Source organism: Sinocyclocheilus anshuiensis, unplaced genomic scaffold, assembly GCF_001515605.1.
Source record: "Sinocyclocheilus anshuiensis isolate Anshui unplaced genomic scaffold, SAMN03320099.WGS_v1.1 scaffold402, whole genome shotgun sequence".
NCBI lineage: Eukaryota > Metazoa > Chordata > Actinopteri > Cypriniformes > Cyprinidae > Sinocyclocheilus > Sinocyclocheilus anshuiensis.
The window spans coordinates 761,750-778,391 of NW_015542375.1; the positions used below are offsets into that span (position 1 = coordinate 761,750).

Sequence of the window (16,642 nt, forward strand, 5' to 3'; positions counted from 1 at the left end):
ATATATATATATATGTGTAAATATTTTCAAAATATTTACTGTATGTTTGTGTTTTTATATATGCATAATAAATATGCACAGTACACACACACACACACATATTATGTAAACAAAAACATTTATTTTGGATGCGATTAATCGTGGTTTATCGTTTGACAGCACTTATATATATAATATATATACAGGTGCATCTCAAAAAATTTAAATATCGTGAAAAGGTATTTTTTTTTTAGCTTATTTCAAAAAGTGAAACTTTCATATATTCTAGCTTCATTACATGTAAAGTAAAACATTTCAAACGTTTTTTTTCTTGTTTTAATTTTGATGATTAGAGCTTACAGATCATGAAAGTCAAAAATCCAGTATCTCAAAATATTAGAATATTTCCTAAGATCAATCAAAAAAAGGATTTGCAAAACAGAAAAGTTCAAGTTATGTTAATTTATGCTGTGTGTGTATATATAATTGCATCTGTTTATATATATGTAATAAATATTATTTATTAATTGTTATTAATATACCATTTATATTTATTAATATCTGATGCAACTTTTGATTTTAATAACGTATTAGTAAATGTTTAACATTATGTAATGTTTAACAAAGTAAATGTTTAACAATTAACATGAACTAACATTAATAAATGCTTTAGAAGTTTTTTCATTATTAATGTAGTTAAGTAATGTTAAAGAACCTTATTGTAATAATTAATAATAATAATTTATGCATTTAGCAGATGCTTTTATCCAAAGCGACTTACAGTGCATTCAGGCTATACATTTTTTACCAGTATGTTATTGTAAAGTTTTACCAAAAATATCAATGCATCATTTCCAACCAAGCAGTAATTTGTCAAATTATAATAATTGAGAAAATATTGTGTGTATTTAAAATGCATGCAATGCTCGGTATGAAATTTGCCTTATATTTTATTCCAAAAAAGTTTAAAATCTCATTGCAATTAAATGTAATATGTAAATTTAATGTGACATTTTTATTGAAAATGACGTTACTGAGAATGACAGATCTCCTGACTAGTGATCTCAAAAAGTGTTTTTAATGGAGCAAGGCCAAGTGTCCATATAAACACCCATATACTTCCTCTCATACATGATCCACACCTTGATGTTCATTTAATCTGTCCATCCTGATGAATGTCCAGGTCTTTCCTCATGTTCTGTACATGAAGTGAGGACGGAAAAAACTAAATCCAACGCCTTTCCACTCTGAGAGTCCCGAACAAATGGCCTCAGATTTATTTTCACCACACAAATCGTTTTTTTAATCTGGTGCTGTAATTATTAATGAGGTATCAGGATACCGGAGCCGTTCTGAGCGTGAGTGTTGTCCTGTTAATCGCTGATAAACGTGACGGGAGCGAGAACTGATCACGTTTCTTTTGTTTTGTCGTTTATAAAGAAGAACACTACACTTACAATGAAGGTTTTTCTTGGCATTGATGGTGTGATGAAGCACCTTCAAAATCCATGCAATCTTTGCAGGTTCTTTATAATGGAAAATGTTCTTTAGATGGTTAATGTTTTTCACACTAAGAAACATGATGCTTCTTTTAAGAACCGATCACTGAAAATTGTTTTTTTTGTATTGCATCACTTTACAAACTCCAATATGATTATAGTAGGTCAGATTTGTTTCCTTGTTTATTCCATAAAAGTGGCAAAAAGTAGCAGTGGAATATGATTATTAAGTCTAAAGATACAAATTATATTTATTATATTTTAAATGAAGTTTTTTTTTTGTCAATGCAAAAAGCTGCATTTGACATTAAATTCAAATAGTGAAAATCATCCAACCCAGACAATCTTTTTTAAATAATTATAATTATATTTTGATAATTATCTGATTTAATTTAATTACAAAAGATATCTCTGAGTTATATATTGTTTCCTAATCTTTACATATGTTTTTATTTATTTATTTATTATATTTTAATTAATATTTTAATCAATATACAATATAATTCATATTATAATATTTACATACAATATTTACATATAATACACAATATTTTATTTATATTGCTGATATACTTAATATTATTTATTTTTATAATATCCCATAGCAATCAGATAATTTAGAATTAAAATAATGACGTTTTTTTTATGAACATAACAAAAATAATCTGATCCAGACACACTTTTGTTTTGATAATTCGAATTTTATTTTGATAATTAGTTTTACAATAGATATAATTTATAAAATGTAAATAAAAAAATTATTAATTCAAATTATTAATATTATAATATTTTAATTAATGTAATATCAGTATTATATAATTAATATAATCGAATATTCATGAAATATTTACATAATAGAATTCTATATTTATATTGTTGATGTATATTTAATGTTATTTATTTATTTATTTATACAATATCCCATAGCAATCAGATATTTTAAAAAGAACATTATGCTTTTTTTAAAAATACATTAATAAAAATCATCTGACTTAGTTAATAATTTTGAAAATATTTACATGTATATACATTTATATATTTATATTCATATAAGTTATATTATAAATACATATATTTAACAAATAAAAAAAATGTGATAATTTTTTTTACAATAAATACAATAGATATAATTCATGATGGCATGTAAATACAAAATAATTGAATTAAAATTGTAATACTATTAATATTATGTTTTAATTAATATATTCTCATATTAATATAATTGATATTTAGTTATATAATATCACATAATACACACTTTTTGTTTTGCCAGTCATCTGTAAAGAATTACAGTACACTTATAATAAATGTTCTTTATTGGCATCAATGGTTTCTTGAGGAACCTTTTTAATATAGTGCATAAAGGTTCTTTTGGGTATTAAAATATATTAAAATGTTTTTCACTGCGAAACCCCTTTTTTAGCAGCTCTATTTCTAAGATTATAGCAGGTTGGTCTGTTTTCTTTTTTTTTTTTGTCCTAAAATGGACTTCTCAAAGCATACGCGTGTCAGACTGGAGTGAGATTACATCAGCTCTGACCTGCTTTATAACTTCTGCTGAGGACAGGAGAGGGTTTGGGGACGAGGACGGAGCGTCGAGCGCTTCGGTGAGCAGATGGATTGGATTAGGTTTGCTAGAGAACAGAGTATTTACTGCTGAAGATCTCTGTGCTGTGTTCTTCTCGTGCTTGATTTGTTTGTGGGTCGCTCAGCTAGAACTAAACGCTCCTGTTGATTTCCCGCAGAGGAGCTGAAGGCGGAGTCCCACTGCTCTTATTGTAGATCGTATCAGCCTCTCTGTTATCAGAAACAGGTTAGTGATCTCGCTCCTATCCACAGAGACAACGTGAGAGTAATAGAGTCAATCTCATGAAAACACATTCAGGTCACATTTCAATTTTTATTTATTTTTTTTGCGTGTGGGGTTTGTTGTCAGTGCAAAAAAAAGCTTTTGATATTGTGATTTAAAAAAAAAATACATTAATGAAAATCATCTGACCCTCTAGTATTTTTTTATCAATATAACGTGTGTGTGTGTGTGTGTGTGTGTGTGTGTGTGTGTTTTGTCCTGCATAGTCAGTCTTCTTTATTGTATTTCAATATAAATTATATACTCTGGGGTCCAAAAGTCTGAGACTGCTACTGAAAATTCTTTTATTTTGCCTGTATTTTTATTTATTTATTTACATTTTTGTTTAATGGGTAAATGACATACAAGTGTTCAAGATAAAGAAAAGGAAAAATATTTTAAAAATCTAATTTAAACACATCAAGTTGTGTGTGTGTGTGTGTGTGTGTGTGTGTGTGTGTGTAATAAATGAGAATTTTAACAAGTAATAAACTACTATATAAATGTTGACAAATTTGATGCAGGCCAACAACTCCATAAATGCAGTTATGCCCTAAAATTCAAGATATTGGTGCAAAAATGCCCCTGTATGTGTTTTTGTCTCATATTTATATCATACAATATCACACGAGCAGGTAGAGCAGTATTACAGAGTGCTGATTTTGTCCCGAATATCACGAGTTTAAATGTGATTTTATACAACAGTTCAGTAAATAAGAAGTTGATATTGTGTTAAGTTTTAAACACGATATTGTGTTTTTGCTCAGTTATGCAAAGAATATATTACCTTTAAAGCCATAGAAGAATTGTTGTGTGTCTTCGAGCAACACAGCGGTGTTTAGTTTCGGAATGAATCCGCGTTTTGAATGAATCGAGTGAATCAATGATTCAAAGCCCATTCATAAAGAGCCGTTTACTTCATTCCTGAATGAATCAGCCGTTTGAACGAATCAAATGAAGACATTTACCACCACCTCCTGGCAGATTTAGTTTCTTATTTAGAGTATCGTTTAATAATAATAATAATAATAATAATAATAATAAAAACATTAAAGGGATAGTTCACCCAAAAAATTTAAATTCTGTCATAATTTACTCTCATGTCGTTTCAAACCTTTCTTTTGTGGAACAAAGGAAGGTATTTTGAAGACTGTTGGTAACAAAGCTGTTTGACTTTCATTGTATGAACAGAAAATACTGAGATGTTTCTCAAATTATCTTCTTTTATGTTCCGTAGTTTGTTACGCCGTTGTAGCCTAAATATTAGTGTAATTTTTTTTGTTGAATCACAATGTAATTTTAATCGACTGACCACGCTAATATATATATATATATATATATATATGTATATAATTTTTTTTGTAATAATTTTTTTTTTTTCAATTAGAATAGTGATCATTAAGGTAAATGTTAAAGTCAAAAAATATTGTTACGATACATAAAATGTTCTGCAAATTTCTCTGCATAAAAAAAATCTCGTGCACAATATTTTTTCTTACTACTTTATAATGGGATGAAATATGACAGACATGTTCTTGACATGTTTGGTGAGATTGTAAACCTGTTGTTGTTGAACGCTATAGTTGTTCTTTCCTTTCAAAATGATACTCCTGTAGTCAACACCGTGTAAGTGTTGATGAATGAAAGTAAATATTCCCACTCACACAAACAGGAAGTGATGTCATCGGTGAAGTCGTGTGCCGTGTGAGCGAGTCGATCAGGATTACGCGTCAGAGAGGCCTGGTGCATGAAGTGAAAGAAAAGACACCGTCATTTATGAATGAATGCTGGTCTTTTTTTCATCCAACTAAACTGATGCACCAGATGCATCAAGCCAGCCAGCCAGTCAGTTTAGAGTTTTCCAGATCATTTCTGCATGTTTGTGTATTATAGACACTCCGAGAAAGCACAGCACTGTGGACGTGCTTTGTGTTTGGCCGTGTAGGTTGTATAAATGTTGCATCTTGACTGCATGTTGATGCATGAGAGCTTTAGAGAAGCACTTCAGCTCTTCTGCTGTGGAAAGCAATCAGACGAAGCCTCTGCTGAAACTCTTGATCTGAAGCATTAGGGAGACCAGATGACCCTGATTCTTATTGATCAGATGAGTTTGAACTTTACACAAACTGGAATAAATTAAACATATATATATATATATATATATAATATTCTTTCTGTGCAATTTATATGTGTAATATATATTTTATTATTATGTTATTTATTTTATATATATTTTGTTATTTATTTTATATTTTATATTTTTATGTACCTGTAATATTACTTAAATTAATACTATATTGCGCCAAAATTAAGTAGTAAGATATTCATTATATTTCATTTATAATATATATTTTATATTTTTTCTTTTATAATTTATTATGTAAATAAATAAAATTATAATATTGTAATATTTAATTATATGGTAATATTTTAAATAATATGAATAATAATATTCATATTTATTTATACAATATACCGGTAGCAATCAGATATTTTATGCAGCCAAAATACTATTGTTATAGTAAATATGTGCAATAAATACGGATTTGTATTGTGTATATTTGTATTATAGGAGAATGCTCAGTTTTGTTTTTAACTTAATTAAAAAAGTACAAAATAAAATAACATCTGGTCACCCTATCTATATTTATATATGTCTAATTTTTTTATATCTATATTTATGTAAGTAAATAAAAGTATTATTAAACCATGTTAATATATTATTAATTTAATATTTCTTATAATAATTTATATTGATCATATATATTTTCTATGATTTCTGTGTATAATAGCGGTCAGACATTGTAGGGCTGTCCTGCAGCAGGGTTTGGTCTCCAGGGCAGTGGGGGGCAGTGGTGAGTCATTCATCCTCTCTTCCCCACACAGTGGCAGGTGACAGGTTGCGTGTGGACTGGAGCCCGAGGAGTTCCTGCTCTGACCTGGCGCTCTTGGGCAACACGCGGACCAGTTTGGCGCACGGCCTGGGCGCGACATTTGGGAGCTCGGACCGTTTCCTCAAGGTGCCAAAGTTTCCTCTCAATCTGTTCCATGTCCATTTTTACTTCACAGCGTTCCCTTCCTCTCCTCTCACAGCGTTTCTGTGGCTCCTAAAAAAAACTCTTAAAGGGACAGTTCACCCAAACATAAACATTAGCTATTAATTTACTCACCCTCAGGTAGGGCTGGGCGATATGGCCAAAAAAATCATCACGATAATTTTTCATATCAATCAATATCGATAATTATCACGATAAATGTCAAGTCTTTATTTCTTTCAAGTTTAAATCCAGATTTTTGCTCCAAAGTGAAAGCTGTAAGGCCATTAATTTTCCTTAACAAAATAAATATCTTAATAGAAAAATTTATTTCATAGTTTCTGCATGTGATATTGTTTCAAATCAAGAAACAGGTTTGTGTTGCCTGATAATATTAATAATAATTAGTGCTGTCAAACGATTAATCGCGATTAATCGCATCCAAAATAAAAGTTTTAGTTTACATAATAAATATACACAGTACACACACATATATTATGTATATATAAATACAAACACATGCATGTATATATTTTGTAATCGTTTTAAAAGCACTAATAATAATATTACTTTTTTTCTCTTATAAATGCACATTTGATAGTAGTAGTAGTAGTAGTAGTAGTATCAGCTTTATTTAGGATGCAGATTTTTATTTTTGTTCATTATCAACATTAGTAACATCTGTAAAAATTGTAGCAACCTCAGTTTTATATGGTTATATTTATAAAAAAAAAAATTATGGTTTTAAGTTTTTTATTTATTTAAAAAAAATTTTTTTTTTTTAATTAAGCATTGATCTCCCATAGTAGCATACATTTAAATCATGATAAACACAGTTAAAACCACACATACAGAACCTCAATATATACCATGGTAAAAATATAAATATATGGTTTTTAGGTAACTTAGCCTATTTGTATGAAAAACAGTAGCCTAAAAACATTCAGTATAAATGCTAAAACATTTAGTATAGGCTAAATGCACACATGCTATAGCTTAATCATAAAAATACTGTAATTATATTCAATTACCCCTTTGATACATTTAATACATGTCTACATTAATAATATAATAACATTCAATACAAATACCCACATTTCTGACACAATACCACAATAATTATCCTTTGCGATAATTATCGTTATCGATTTATCATGATGTAGATACATCAAGATGTAGATGCGTTTTTCTTGAGTCGATCAGTAAAGAAGGTTTTTAGCTGAAAGCATCGTCCTTGGTGATTCATATAATGCAAGTCAATGGCTGCCGTCACTTTAAGAGTCAAACAAAGCATATACAGGCAACAACAAAAATAATACCCGTGGCTCCTGACGATATATTGAGGTCTTATGAAGCGAAACGATCAGTCTGTGCAAGAAACTATCTCTTTAAGTTTGATTTGATCAAATTTAAGGTCTTAAAAAGTCTGATAGGATAATGAAATTAACATTTAATTATTTTAAGAGGTCTTAAGTAAATGTTTCAAAGTCAAGTCATGTAGCCATAGCGTAGTCATTTCAAAATAAGAGTCCTTGTGTATTTTGGGCTTGTTTATGATTAAAAGTACGTCATTATGCATTTTTTTTTAAATTGGTATTTTTGCTCACACATTTCTCATCTTTTTTTGAATAAGCAGCCGGACGTAGTAAAGCATAGCCATTTCAAAATAAGAGTCCTTGTAGTATTTTGTTTTTTCTTTAATTAGTCCCTTATTATGGATGAAACCTTTTTTTTAGTTTGGTTACTATTCGTATTTTAGTTCCCATATTTCACTCATCTTTTTGATCGAGCAGTCAGAACTAGCAAAGCTTAGCCATTTCAAAATAAGAGTCTGTGTATTTTAGGCTTGTTTTTGATTAAAAGTCCATTATGCATAAAGTCTTTTTAGCTTGCCTATTATTTGTGTTTTGGTTCCCATATTTCTCATCATTTTGAATGAGCAGCTGAAGCAGTAAAGTATATACATTTCAAAATAAGAGTCCTGTTGTATTTTGGGCTTGTTTATTATTTAAAAGTCCCTCAATATGCATAAAATCTTTTTTCATATTGGTATTTTGGATCCCATATTTTTCATCTTTTTGAATGAGCAACCAAAAGTAGTAGATAATATACATTTCAAAATAAGAGTCCCAGTGTATTTTTGGTCTTGATCGATTAAAATTATTTTTTCCTGGTTATTATTGGTATTTTGGTTAAAATCTGGCATTTAAATCAATGTAAGCTCTTATATCTTCTCTCTGGGTCGCCCTGTCACAGGAAAGAAAGACTAAAAGCATTATATTTATTTTATTTTTAAAAGCATTATATTATCGTATAAGTGTAATCAATATTGACGAATCTCTACTTCATGTGTATTGATATATGAGAACAGAAACCAATTTCATATATATGTAAATATTAGAAAAAACACATCTTGAGTATTTAAACCAAACTTGCAGCTGAATGTACTTCAGTCTGTTTAATTAAGTAAAAGAATTTGAGATACTTGATTTAATTTGGGATTATATGGGTTTGTTCTGTAACGGCATTCTGTATTAATTAAGTCTTAAAAACTCTTAAATTTGATTTCTAAACTCCGCAGAAGCCCTGTGTTATTATAAAGTGGCCCACAGATCCTGCTTCTGTCGTCTCGCTCCAAGGCCTGCCATGCACAAGCTATTTCTGTCATCATTATATGGTTAGCGGTCGAGGAAGCCTACATTCACATAACGGCACATATTCCAGACGTCCTGCGCCACGGCCTGAAGAAAGCGAAATGCTTTCGAGCGCTTCTTCTGTCAGATCGGAGCTGATTAAGGGTTTCTGACTCGGTGTTCAGAGCAGAAAATGATTTTCTCAGCTTTCCTCGGCTTGATAATGACCTAATTAACCCGATCATCCAAGTCGGTAGCTGGCCAATTGCACTAGACTCGGTTCCTCGCTCTGAGTTTCATTAAATGTTGACTAGTTAGTTTTCTAATCATTCATGAGTCATTCTGAGTAATTAGTTCTTAATGTGGTTTTTCAAATAGAAGCCATGCACGCTGCACTGATGTGTTTTTCCTTTGACTTCATTTAACAGCCTCGCAACAGTGAGTAAAATCCACGGGTTTCAGCGCGCAAAACTTTTCTTTTGTTTAGACCTGGTTTTGAGTTTTAGTTTGACTGACACTGATCTGCTTTTTTTTCTTTTTTTTTTCTTGTCTGATCTTGACTGATCTGGTGGAAAAATTCAAGTTTACTATGCAACTCATAATACTATGAATTTCAGTTTTGCGAAATTGACAATGATTTCACTTAAGCTGGGAAAATATAAACTAAATCCAAATGTCAAATTGGTTCCATGCCTTAAAATTTCATATTTGTTGATATTTCTGTCAGAGCTTTCTCTATTGTGTAGGCGTTGTTTTCAATTGAAGCAATTAATATGTTAAAAATTTGTTGCAAAAAATATTAATTTATACTATCATCATTTAAAATTATTATTAATAATAAAAGTAAAATGACAAATATTAACGTTAATCATATTTTGAATTTTAATATAATTCTTTATATTTTATTTAGTTCAAATTTATTACACTAAGTTTAATTTATTACACATCAAGTATGCGTTTATGTAATTAATTAATTTTATATATATATATATAAAAAAATAAATATATAAAAAAATCTAAATGAAAATATTATATAAAATATAAAGAATACAAATAATATAACATATATAAAAAATTATACTTAATTTTTCAACTCTGATACTAAAACAAGGCTGCCACTGTTATAAAGATATAAACACTGTATGATGCTGCTGCAACACAGGCGGATCTCCGAAGGGAACTGTGGGTCTCATGAGAGAGAGACAGGCGTCATGATGGGGAATGTGTGTTGTGTGTAATCCAGACTGCAGGAAAGGGTGTGTGTGTGTGTGTGAGAGAGAGAGCCACAGTAACCCTGATCAAACGTGCTGCATGTGACATCATCCAGCATCCAGCCCGCCGTATCCTTGGAGAAATCCTTCCATGGTGACTGGTTGCTATAGAAATGCTAATTTCCTTCCTAGTTCCAGCGGAATAACGGGGTGTGAGTGCAACGTGGCATGTCCCTGATGACGACTCTGTGGAGAAGCTTTTGTTCCTGTGTGGAGCGAGCGGAGAGCCGGTATCACTGCTCAGTCTTCGTGTGTGTGTGTGTGTGTGTGTGTGTGTGTGCTCTGATGATGAGATGTGTGTGTATTCCAGCCTCACAGACAGATTGACGGATGAGGCTCCTGTTCAAAGTGCTCATGTTTAATTACTGTCTGTTTGCTGTTGTAAAACGTGTGTGTGTGTGTGTGTGTGTGTGTGTGTGTCTGTGTGTGTGTGTCTCTGCTCAGAGGGTTGGTTTGCATGCAAATAGAGAAGTCAAGATTCAGTCTGACACTGTACTAGAGTAGAATAGTCTGTGATTTGATGTGTAGTCTGCTTTAAACAGTCTAGTCTACTTTGATCTGTTCTATTCTGTTCTGTTCCGTTCCATTTTTCCCTAGTTTATTATCTTCTATTCTATTTGATTCTACTGTACTCCTATTCTAGTAGCACTGAAGTCCTTCTGTTCTGTATGTTTTTAGTCATCTAGGCTAATCTGGTCTATTGTTTTCTATTCCTTTCTACTGTACTCCTGTCCATCTAATCTAGGCTGTTATTTTCTGATTTACTGCACAGAATTATTATATTATATTATATTATATTATATCATATCCTCTAGACTGTTATTTTCTACTGCACTACAGTCCTCCTAGTCTAGTCTTCAAATCTATTATTTTCTGCTTTGGTTTATTTCTACTAGTCCATTTTCTGTTCTACTGCACTGAGGTTCTTCTAATCTGTTCTATGTTATTGTATTCTGTCCTATTCTACTCTAGTCAAGTCATTTGGTCTGTTATTTTCTGCTCTGTTCTATTATAATCTATTGTACTCGTATACTCTCCATCTATTCTAGACTGTTCATTTATGTTCTACTGCACTGCAGTCATTCTATTCTATTCCATTCAGCTCTGGTTTATTTTATTCCACTCTACTACTATTTTCTCCATCTAGGCTAGATTGGCATGTTATTTTCTACTGCACTGTAGATCTACATCTATTCTATTCTATTTTATTTTATTATATTCTATGCTGTTCTGTTTGTTCCACTGTTCTATTATACTCCACTGTACTCATCTATTCTCACCTTCTATTCTAGACTGCTATTTTCTGCTGCCCTGTGGTCCTTCTATTCTATTCAGCTCAGGTTTATTTTATTCTGCTCTACCACTGTTTTCTTCATGTTGGCTAGATTGACATGCTCTGTTCTACTGTAATGAAGTTCTGCATTCTACTCTACTCTATTCTATTCTATTCTATTCTATTCTATTCTAGTCTATTCTATTCCATTCCACTGTTCTATTCTACTCCACTGTACTCATCTATTCTCAAAATCTATTCTAGACTGTTATTTTCTACTGCACTGCGGTCCTTCTATTCTATTCTATTCTGTTCTATTCTACTCCACTGTACTCTTCTATTCTCAAAATCTATTCTAGACTGTTATTTTCTACTGCACTGCGGTCCTTCTATTCTATTCTATTCTGTTCTATTCTACTCCACTGTACTCTTCTATTCTCAAAATCTATTCTAGACTGTTATTTTCTACTGCACTGCGGTCCTTCTATTCTATTCTATTCTGTTCTATTCTACTCCACTGTACTCTTCTATTCTCAAAATCTATTCTAGACTGTTATTTTCTACTGCACTGCGGTCCTTCTATTCTATTCTATTCTGTTCTATTCTACTCCACTGTACTCTTCTATTCTCAAAATCTATTCTAGACTGTTATTTTCTACTGCACTGCGGTCCTTCTATTCTATTCTATTCTGTTCTATTCTACTCCACTGTACTCTTCTATTCTCAAAATCTATTCTAGACTGTTATTTTCTACTGCACTGCGGTCCTTCTATTCTATTCTATTCTGTTCTATTCTATTCTACTCCACTGTACTCATCTATTCTCAAAATCTATTCTAGACTGTTATTTTCTACTGCACTGCGGTCCTTCTATTCTATTCTATTCTGTTCTATTCTACTCCACTGTACTCTTCTATTCTCAAAATCTATTCTAGACTGTTATTTTCTACTGCACTGCGGTCCTTCTATTCTATTCTATTCTGTTCTATTCTACTCCACTGTACTCTTCTATTCTCAAAATCTATTCTAGACTGTTATTTTCTACTGCACTGCGGTCCTTCTATTCTATTCTATTCTGTTCTATTCTACTCCACTGTACTCTTCTATTCTCAAAATCTATTCTAGACTGTTATTTTCTACTGCACTGCGGTCCTTCTATTCTATTCTATTCTGTTCTATTCTATTCTACTCCACTGTACTCATCTATTCTCAAAATCTATTCTAGACTGTTATTTTCTACTGCACTGCGGTCCTTCTATTCTATTCTATTCTGTTCTATTCTATTCTACTCCACTGTACTCATCTATTCTCAAAATCTATTCTAGACTGTTATTTTCTACTGCACTGCGGTCCTTCTATTCTATTCTATTCTATTCTATTCTATTCTATTCTATTCTATTCTATTCTATTCTATTCTATTCTATTCTATTCTATTCTATTCTATTCTATTCTATTCTATTCTATTCTATTCTATTCTATTCTATTCTATTCTATTCTATTCTATTCTATTCTATTCTATTCTATTCTATTCTATTCTATTCTATTCTATTCTGTTCTATTCTATTCTACTCCACTGTACTCATCTATTCTCAAAATCTATTCTAGACTGTTATTTTCTACTGCACTGCGGTCCTTCTATTCTGTTCTATTCTATTCTATTATACTCCACTGTACTCCTCTATTCTCAAAATCTATTCTAGACTGTTATTTTCTACTGCACTGCTGTCCTTCTATTCTATTCTATTCTATTCTATTCTATTCTGCTCTATTCTATTCTACTCCACTGTACTCATCTCTTCTCAAAATGTATTCTAGACTGTTATTTTCTACTGCACTGTGGTCCTTCTATTCGGTTCTATTCTATTAATCTCTAGTTTATTTTATTTCACTCTGTTACTATTTTCTCCATCTAGACTAGATTGGTATTTTCTGTTCTACTGCACAGAAGTTCTGCATTCTATTCTATTCTATTCTCTAGTGAGTGTCTGGCCTGTGGTCGATGTCATTGTTTTATTGAGGTCATCAGCTGTAGTTTTATTAAACGAGACGACTGTAAAATGGCAAAGCTTCAGTAACAGAGTCCTGCTGTACGACGCTCATTGAATTTGCGTCGTTCTCCTGGGCTTGAGCTCTTCAGGGACTGAATCTCAGTGTTCAGTAGGGCAGTAGGTGACGCTCTCTGCAGCTGGGTGTGTGTGTTTGTGCAGACTGCAATGCTGTTATTTCCTCCAGCTCATGTAGGGAATTATCAGCGTGTATGGTGAGAGCTCTAGGGGACGGCGCTCGCATTCTTTTTATTTCAATAAGTATCAGTTGTTATTTTGCCACCCGCTCCACTAACTGTGCCATGACGTGCCAGCTAATGCGTTTACCCTCGTGAGTAAACTCATACATACTCAGGAGGGTTCAAACACGCCAGGTGCACATGTCGCATGCCTCCTCTGCGGTTACTAAAGACACAGAAACACATGTGACCTTAAATACATACGCACTGTAACCTGCTGTACAGTCTGATGAGACATGAAGGTCTTAAAATGCAGCTTTGCTCTTGAGGGATTGTCACTCCTAGGCCAAGATTTTGCTGAAATATCAACAACCTGTTACTAGTGCTCAGTATTAGAGGTTTCACATCACTTGTCTTGAAGTTGAGTAAGTGCAGCGTTTATGGTTTCTCAAATCGTGTGTGTTGAGGATGTGAATGTGCTGTTGCTTTACTAAGTGATCAGATGCACCTGCTGGACCAGAAAACAGCAGAAAAAATCCCACAGATGCACACTGAAGGAGGAACCAGAGCCCTGTTTACAGACCAGAAGATCACTGAGACTTGAGGGTTATTATTACAGGGTTATTATAGTTAACTAAAACCATATAACATTTTTGTTACTTGAAATGAAATGAAATTAATTTGAGCTGAAATTAAATGAAATATTTCAGCTAGTTTCCAAAGAAAAATTTGTTTAACTTGATGTGCTAAAATAACTAAAACTAAAACTGAAATAAAAAATATAAACAAAAGCTATATAAAAGCTATACAAAAACACACAACAAAATTACTAAAATTAAAATGAAACATAAAATATAAAATTAAGAAATAAAAAATATTATACCAGTATCTCACTGAAATATCACAGATTTAAAGAATATTTTGCTGTGTATACAAAATTTAATATTTTTTTAATTAAGCTGAATTTTTATAACATTTTTGTATTTATTATTTTATTTTGATGAATGTTGAATCTGCCATGTGAAGCTGATACGGCAATACAATTAAATACAACCAACCAACTCAAACTGAATTGCATGTACATTTATGCATTTAGCAGGAGCTTTTATCCAAAGCAACATCACAGAGAATTCATCAACAATATTCATAATATACCATGCCAGGTTTATTAGACAACTAGATTAGGAAGCAAACCAGAGAAGAGAAGAAATGCAGAAAAAGAAAAACTGAGTTTTTTTTGTTGTTGTTTGAAATGAAACCATTTGAAATGAAACTCTTCTTTAAAGCTTTTACTCAGTGTTTTACTCAGTGTTTTATCTTCTCCTCTCAGGTAAATGTTGAGGACGGCAGCGACATGTTACCTAAATCCAGACGAGCTCTCACCATTCAAGAGATCGCAGCGCTGGCCAGATCTTCACTTCACGGTAAACTTTCTTACTGACTTTCGTTGATTTCATTGACAATATTTGTGATCCTACACCCAAACCTTACTGCTTGCATATTTATTTAAATATGTGCATGTTTATTTACAGGAATATTTGCAATTAACAATGTTTGTCTTTGTAATCTGTCATCAAAATATAATTCATTTGCCCAGCCTCCAAAACAAATGCAAACTAAAAATGTATTTTAATAAAACCGGTATGTATTTCAGTCTTTCTACTTCAAAATTTCATGTTTAATTTCATGTGTTTCTGAGTGAAAAATGTTTCTGCATCAAATTTAGATGTAGACCTCGTGGGATACTGATTAATGTTAATGTTAACCAATAGTCAAATATCTATTTAGTTTATTTTAGGATGCTGTTGTCGGTGATGCATCCTTTTTTTTTTTTATGGTCAATATTTAACAGTAATTTAATGCTGGTTAACTTTCATGTTAACCAATAGTCAAATATCTAGTTTATTTTAGACTGATGCTGTAGGAGATGCACCTTTTTTTTATTTTTATAGATGTTGTCAATAGTAAAAACACAGTATTTTAATGCTGATTAATGTTAATGTTAACCAACAGTCAAATATCTATTTAGTTTATTTTAAGCTGCTGTTGTAGGTGATGCACCTTTTTATAACCTTGTCAGTAGTTAAAATGCAGTAATGTAATGCTGATTGTTAATGTTAATCAATAGTCAAATATCTCTTTAGTTATTTTAGGCTGCCGTTGTAGGTGATGTACCTTTTTATAACCTTGTCAGTAGTTAAAATGCATTAATTTAATGCAGATTAGTGTTAATGTTAGCCAAAAATCAAATATCTTTTTAGTTTAATTTAAGTTCCTGTTGTTGGTGATGCACCTTTTTAAAAACCTTCTCAATAGTTAACGCAGTAATTTAATGCTGATTAATGATCGTGAAATAAAAGGTACGGCAATAATGGCAAATAACAATAGATGAACATGAAGCGTCTCCATTGAGATGCTGTATTGTTCTCAGGTCATTTGGTCTCCGTAAAGATCACAAAACCTGACCCTCACACACACACACACACACACTGTGAATACAAGAGATCACAGCTCACTAGATCTTCACAGTAAACACACATGCTTTCATTGCACGTGACGAGTCCTTTGTGTCGTACTGATTGACAGCATGACCTGGATTATTCCTCCTGTATTATGCAGCATTCGGGTCACTGACCCCTGTGTGTGTGTGTGTGTTCAGGTTTCTCGCAGGTGGTCAAAGATCATGTGACGAAGCCCACGGCGATGGCGCAGGGCCGCGTGGCTCACCTGATCGAGTGGAAGGGCTGGTGTAAACCCACCGACGCGCCTAGCGCCCTCGAGTCACACCTCACGTCATACTCTCATCTGTCCGAGGGTGAGCAGGAGGCGCGATTCGCTGCAGGTCAGTAACCGCTGGAGATCCGCTCCTTATTTAACAGG

General features: G+C 32.1%; 1 protein-coding gene across 4 annotated transcripts in view; it reads left to right on the forward strand.

Moving 5' to 3' along the window:
* LOC107692258 (protein FAM131A-like) overlaps positions 1–16,642 on the forward strand; it is a 40,605-nt gene that overhangs the window by 2,982 nt on the left and 20,981 nt on the right. For 2 of the 4 annotated variants that reach the window (XM_016491221.1, XM_016491218.1), the window contains exons 2-4: positions 6,214–6,347; positions 15,093–15,186; positions 16,422–16,604. In XM_016491221.1, the coding sequence (XP_016346707.1) occupies positions 15,117–15,186; positions 16,422–16,604 (253 nt within the window). In that variant the 5' untranslated portion in view covers positions 6,214–6,347; positions 15,093–15,116. Of the gene's footprint in view, positions 1–3,223; positions 3,292–6,213; positions 6,348–15,092; positions 15,187–16,421; positions 16,605–16,642 lie in introns of all 4 variants that reach the window. The other 2 variants (XM_016491220.1, XM_016491219.1) reach the window with 2 other exon arrangements.